Source organism: Echinops telfairi, unplaced genomic scaffold (genome assembly GCF_000313985.2).
Source record: "Echinops telfairi isolate 266 unplaced genomic scaffold, ASM31398v2 ScPeMD7_2;HRSCAF=8, whole genome shotgun sequence".
In the NCBI taxonomy this organism is placed as follows: domain Eukaryota; kingdom Metazoa; phylum Chordata; class Mammalia; order Afrosoricida; family Tenrecidae; genus Echinops; species Echinops telfairi.
In genome coordinates, this window is record NW_022103898.1 from 534,357 (window position 1) to 540,462 (window position 6,106).

Below are 6,106 nucleotides of genomic sequence, written 5' to 3' on the forward strand. Positions count from 1 at the left end.
CGAGGCCTCGGAGGCCGAGCTGGGCCTGGTGCACAGGTCAGACTCCGGGCGCGCCACGTGCAGCCCACCGGAGAGTCGCTGATGCGTCCGAGGCATTGCCGCGCCCCTCTCCCATGGCTCACCCACAGAAACTGGGGGAGGGGCGGGACAGTGGAGGGGTGTGGCCTAGGGCACCTAGAGTCCCCCTCCCCCCACTCGCCTGCCCCTCTCTGCCACGGCTACTCCAGCGACCCTGACATGCCTGCCATCCGTTGGCAGCCCAGAGTACGTGGCTGTGGTGCGGGGGACCCAGACCATGAACACAGAGGGGCTCCAGGCGCTGTCGGGAATGTACGACGCAGTCTACTTCCACCCGGTGTGTGCCCCTCCCGCCCCCTTCCCAGGCCCCTACGCAGCGCCCTGCACAGCACAGGCTTGTCACGAGGGTGAACTGGGGCTCAGCTGGCACCCCCTCCCACAGAGCACCTTTCACTGTGCCCGGCTGGCTGTGGGCGCTGCGCTGCAGTTGGTGGACTCCGTGCTGACAGGGGCCACGAGTAACGGACTCGCTCTTGTGAGGTAAGGGCTGCTACCTGCTCCCCACCTTGGTTGCCCACCTGTAAGGACCTGGGTGTGACCCAAGTGTCCCCTTAACCTCAGGCCTCCTGGCCACCACAGCCAGCGGGCAGCAGCCAACGGGTTCTGTGTGTTCAACAACGTGGCGATAGCAGCGGAGCACGCCAAGCAAAGACATGGGCTGCACAGGTGTGCACAGGTGAGGGGGTGGTGTCAGGGAGGAAACTGACCTGGCTGAGGAGACCCGAGGTGACCCCACCATGTCCCCAGGATCCTCATCGTTGACTGGGATGTCCACCACGGCCAGGGCATCCAGTACACCTTTGAGGGAGACCCTAGGTGAGCTGGAGGCCAGGCACGGCCTGGCCTGGGAAATCCAGGGGACACACCCCTGTTTTCAGGGTCTGCTGGCATGGAGTCTGGAGTGCCCAAGCTCTGGTCTCTGACCCCAGCCAACTGTTCACAGTGTCCTCTACTTCTCCTGGCACCGCTATGAGGATGGGCGCTTCTGGCCCAACCTGAGAGAGGGAGACGCAGATGAGGTTGGCCAGGGCTGTGGGCGGGGCTTCACTGTCAACCTGCCCTGGAACCAGGTACAGCCTCACCTCCAGGACCCCAGCCCAGGCCCAGACCCAAATCCTGTTCCATACTGGAGGCCCCCAGCCTAGGGCCAGACCCTGTTCCCCGCCCCAGGTCCTATTGTTTCCCTTGCTCTGGGCCCCTGAGGGCAGTGGGACTGGTTGAGGATTGTGTGGTTTGGTGGGCAGTTGCTGGTGATGACCCATGACCGCAGGTGGGGATGGGAAATGCTGACTACATGGCTGCCTTCCTGCATATCCTGCTTCCCTTGGCCTTCGAGGTGACTGGGGGTGGGTGGGTGCCTGGGGGTTTGAAGCCCTGGCATCAGTATGTGCTGACTGGGGTGGGTGTGGGTGTGGGAGTGGTCTCTGGAGGGGACGGACCACTCCCCACTGTGGCTCCAGCCTCTCTCCTGTTTCCTCGGACTTGGCCCTGCCCAAGTTTGACCCTGAGTTGGTGCTGGTCTCTGCTGGGTTTGACTCTGCCATCGGGGACCCTGAGGTGAGAGCCTGGCTGTGGGGAGCCCTGGGCACTCCTGGGCCCAGCCCTTCATGCCTGCTCCCTCCCATCCCAGGGGCAGATGAGCGCCACACCAGAGTGCTTTGCCCACCTCATGCAGTTGCTGCTGCTGCTGGCCGGTGGCCGTGTCTGTGCTGTGCTGGAGGTGACCTTGGCTGGGAGAGGGGTGGATGGCCTGGGTGGAAGGCAGGGGGCATTACAAAGTCCAGGATCCAGGCCAGTGGGAAGGGGGCACTGAATAGCATCCCGCTGGGATGGGAACTGTAGAGCACGGTGGGGGGGCAGTTCTCCTCGGCAGCGCCCCCTCCCAGGTACCACCCCCCACCCAGCCATGTCTCCTCTCTCCTCCCAGGGTGGCTACCACCTGGAGTCCCTTGCAGAGTCAGTGTGCATGACTGTGCAGGCGCTGCTGGGCGACCCTCCCCCACCACTGTCGGGGACCATGGTACCCTGCTGGAGGTCCGAGGGGCTGGAGCATGTTGGGAGCTGTGGGGAGTGGAAGCCAGGGGTGGTCAGAGCAACAAGGAGTCAGAGAGGGGAACCAGGCTTGCCGGTGTCCCCTGCAGTGCCCAGGAATCCATCAAGCGTGTCCGGGCAGCCCAGGCCCCTTACTGGACCAGCTTCCAGCACCAGGGTCAGTGTGGTCAGGGCATGGGCGGAGGAGATTGGAGCCCCCTCCCCACCCCCCCCATGGGGCTGAGCAGAGGCTCTCTGAACCACACACAGACACTGGCCCAGGGCCAAGACCTAGGTCCTGCTCCCCAGAGGGCCAGCCCCCGCCCCCAGCCCCGGGGAGCCCGGAGTATGTGGTGGCAGCAGAGGTGGCAGCAGCTGAAGCGGTGGTGGCACTAAGCTCCCTCCTGGACCAGCTGCAACACTGCCCACCACCGCTGATCCGCACGGCCATTGCCCTGACCGCCACAGATGCTGAGGCCCTGGCCCTGCCAGCTGCGGTTCTCTGTCATGAGGGGCCAGCCCTGAAGGAGGAGACAGAGGCCTGGGCCAGGTGGGCCTGGGCATGGGGGTGGGCCAGGTTGGTGGCTATACCTGTATATGACCCTTGTAATGGCATGGCTGTGTGTCCCACATGCCTGTGTGTCTCTCCGGATTGTCACCACAGACCCCATGAGGCCCTGGCCCGGGACGAGGCCCTTACAGCACTGGGGAAAATCCTGACCCTGGTGGCTAAGATCCTGAGGGGACAGGTGGGTGCAGACCACCAGGGTGAGTCTCTTTCTGCCTCCCCCACAGCCTCCCGCTCTTTGGCAGGGCCTGAGGATGATGTAGTTCTAGCATCTCATGTACAGAGGGGCTACTTGGGCCTCAGGTCTCAAGGTGCCACCAGAACCAGGAGCAAAGGGCAGGGCAGGCAGTGGGTCTGTTTATGTGGTTTGGGGCTTGGTGGACACCTGATGACCCTGCTTTTATTGGCTCCTCAGGTGAGCAGCGGCATTGCAGCCACGCCTGCCCCAGCCATAGCTGCCAGCCTGGATGTGACCCTGCGGCAGGGCCTGTGCCTGGGGGCCCAGAGGTGAGTCTGATGGGGCAGAACTGTGGGTGTGGGGGCAGGACTATGGACCGTTCTAGTTTGAATTCCAGGGGGCTGAGCCCACCTACCTCTGACTGGCTCTTCCTCCAGATTGCTGTGTGTGGCCGTAGGACAGCTGGATCAGCCCCCGGACCTCGCCGATGACGGGTACAACTCCTAGGCCACTTACTGTCCTATTACTCGTGTGGGTGGCAATCAGGTCCCCAGGAGAGGCAGGGCATTATAAGGTATAGAAGTGGGACTGATGAAGCTGGGCAGAGGGCCCAGGAACAATGGCAGGCCAGGTCCTCTACTCCTGAGGGATTTTCCACATGTCATGTCCTTGCTGCGCCCACCCTGCCTCAGCTCTGGAGGCTGGGCAGGGTCTCACCTGTGCCTTCCCCTCCTCTGGAAGGAGAATTCTGTGGCTGAATATTGGGGGCCAGGAGGCAGCAGCCCACTCCATGTTTCACATCTCCGTGCCACTGCCAGGGGTGAGTGGTAGCGCCCTCATGCCACACAGGCCTGGGGGACCCTATGTGTGCCCAACTGCAGCAGCAGGTCCTCCACAGCCCCCTGAGGCACTGTCACTGTGGCTGCTCACACTTTGGGACCATGGCATTGGGAGGTGGGGTGTCTTTTGGGATGAGGGGCTGGTGCCACGCTGCTGTCTCTCCCACAGGAGACTGGGGGGCTCTTGAGCTGTATCTTGGGCCTGGTGCTGCCCCTGGCCTACAGCTTCAAGCCTGACCTGGTGCTGATGGCTCTAGGACCGTCCCATGGCTTGTCAGACGCCCAGGGTGCTTTTCTGGCCTCCATGCTCTGGGGACCAGCGGGGGGTCGAGTCCTGGCGCTGATGCAGGTCAGTTTGCTGGGCGGGACCGGCTGTGGGGCAGATGCCCACGGCACACGGTGACCCTCTGCTTCCACCCCTGCCCGCCTCAGGAGTCAAAACCCCAGCTTGCAGGGGCCCTTGCTCGGGCACTGCACGGAGAGGCGCCCCCCAGCCTGGGCTCTTGCCCTCCGAAGGACACGCAGGACCTGAGGCGCCTGAGGGGGCAGCTGTGGCCGCGGTGGAGGATGCTGCTGCCGGGGCCCGGGCAGGCCGCCGCAGGGGACCAAGGGCTGCAGGAACGCTCGCAGGCCGCTGGCCTTGGGCATCTCTCCCCAAGGCCGCCGTCTTCTGCCACGTCCCTGGAAGCTTGAAGCCGGCTCGGCGGGGCTAGCCCCAGGCACGCACTGCCCCTCCGCCAGCCGTGCCCTGCCCTCCATCCTGATCAGTAAACAAACTGAAGAGCCCCACTCCGCCTCCTTTATTGGACCCAGCGCGGGAACGCCCCTCCAGCCCCTCCAGCCCCGGGCGTCGGGGCGGGGCCAAGGCCCACGGGCCCCGCCCACCGACAGGACCGCCTCTCGGTGACGCTCTTCCGGCGTCTCCGCCGGCGCTGTCTCGCCGGTCGCGGGCGAGTGACGCGCAGCGGCGCGGGAACGCTGGCCCTTCCCGCCGGAGAGACCTAGGCGGAGACCTTACAGTGCCTGGCTCCCGGCCTCTCTCCCTGGCCTGCTGCGCCCACTCGGGGGGGCCTGCGTAAGTGCGGGTCCCCCGAGATCGCAGGCAAAGCCGGGTACGTACGCCGTGTGCCACGAGCGTACGCGGGCCGTTGGCGGGCGCCGGCAAGGTTAGGAAGGAGGGGGGGGGACGCGGCTGACCCGCCCCCCGCGGCACCGGGCGCCCGTCGCAGAGCCCGCTCCGTGCAGGGTCTGACCTTCCCGCTCGTGTTTCAGAGCCCGGGGCGCGGCGCGGGGCGAGCTGTGTCCACGCCCACCGAACGCCCAGAGCCGAGGAGGGGCCGCCATGGCCAGCATCACCCAGCTCTTCGATGACTTGTGCGAGGCCCACTTGCCGGTCGCCAAGGGCCCCCTGGGCCAGCGCGGCTCCGATCGCCGGAAAGCCAAGCAGGGCCTCAAGAAGGTGGCCTACAACGTGTTGCTGGCCAGTCTCTTCCAAGAAGAGACCCAGAAGCAGCTGCCGGGCCCCTCCCAAGCCCCTGTGCAGAGCAAGGTGCTCATGCTCTCCTTCAACCTGCGCGTGGCCAGCCTGGGCCCCGAGGCCAACCGGCTGGAGGACCTGGTCCAGCAGCTCCTCACAGCCCCACACTGCCCCCTCCTGGAAGTGTCCTCAGCCCTGGAATTCCTGGTTCAGCTGGCTGGGAGTGGGCCCCCTCAGGTCCTGCCCCGAAAGCGGGACTACTTCCTGAACAACAGGCATGTGGGGAGGAACGTGCCCTACAGTGGCTATGACTGCTGTGACCTGAGCCGGCTGGAGATGGACGCCCAGGCCCTGATGGTCAGGGAGGAGCGTCGTTGTCAGGACATGCTTCAGAACACCCTCCAGCTCATGGGGGCCGCTCCTGGCACTGGCCTGACCACCTTGGGTCGCTTCTTCTACGGCGACCTCGGTGACAAGTTTGACAGAGACACCCGGACCTCCCTGTTTGGTGCCCTGGTGCGCAGCCGCACGCTCGACATGGACGTCCGGCTAGACCTGCCCCCCATGCCCGACAGCGCTGACCTCTCTGGACTTGCTATTAAAGTACAGTACCCCTGGCCTCACTCCGAGACGCCCCTCAGGGGCCTTCCTTGGGTTGAGTGGGGGGTACTCAGACCCTTGGCAGGGGACACTGGCTGTGACCAGTTACCGAACAGGATATGTCATTCTCCACTCAGGCTTTACGTTTCAGTAAAAAAGTCACCACCACCCCCTTGCGCAGTTGCTTTCCAAATGCCTGACAGCCTTGTCAGCAGTTAGAAAGTACCAGCTGCTCCGAGAGAAAGGCCAGGCTTCTGACACCTGTCAAGAGTGACACCCACAGGGCCAGCCCTACCCCGCCCTACCCTACAGGGTGGCTGTGAGTCTCATGAGCA

The 6,106-nt window shown here is 64.8% G+C and overlaps 2 protein-coding genes across 2 annotated transcripts in view; both read left to right on the plus strand.

Moving 5' to 3' along the window:
* The window catches only part of HDAC10 (histone deacetylase 10), a 6,049-nt gene extending 1,522 nt beyond the window's left edge, over positions 1-4,527 (plus strand). Inside the window, exons 2-19 of the mRNA XM_045290659.1 lie at positions 5-36; positions 259-355; positions 461-558; positions 640-744; positions 826-894; positions 1,022-1,148; positions 1,349-1,414; positions 1,576-1,635; positions 1,709-1,798; positions 2,006-2,112; positions 2,220-2,287; positions 2,380-2,659; positions 2,774-2,858; positions 3,093-3,184; positions 3,293-3,349; positions 3,597-3,675; positions 3,864-4,043; positions 4,127-4,527. Coding sequence (XP_045146594.1) covers positions 5-36; positions 259-355; positions 461-558; positions 640-744; positions 826-894; positions 1,022-1,148; positions 1,349-1,414; positions 1,576-1,635; positions 1,709-1,798; positions 2,006-2,112; positions 2,220-2,287; positions 2,380-2,659; positions 2,774-2,858; positions 3,093-3,184; positions 3,293-3,349; positions 3,597-3,675; positions 3,864-4,043; positions 4,127-4,387 — 1,953 coding nt within the window. The 3' untranslated portion in view covers positions 4,388-4,527. The remainder of the gene's footprint in view (positions 1-4; positions 37-258; positions 356-460; positions 559-639; positions 745-825; positions 895-1,021; positions 1,149-1,348; positions 1,415-1,575; positions 1,636-1,708; positions 1,799-2,005; positions 2,113-2,219; positions 2,288-2,379; positions 2,660-2,773; positions 2,859-3,092; positions 3,185-3,292; positions 3,350-3,596; positions 3,676-3,863; positions 4,044-4,126) is intronic.
* A 238-nt stretch (positions 4,528-4,765) lies between these two features.
* The window catches only part of TUBGCP6 (tubulin gamma complex associated protein 6), a 12,630-nt gene continuing 11,289 nt past the window's right edge, over positions 4,766-6,106 (plus strand). The window contains exon 1 of the mRNA XM_045290661.1: positions 4,766-5,774. Coding sequence (XP_045146596.1) covers positions 5,037-5,774 — 738 coding nt within the window. The 5' untranslated portion in view covers positions 4,766-5,036. The remainder of the gene's footprint in view (positions 5,775-6,106) is intronic.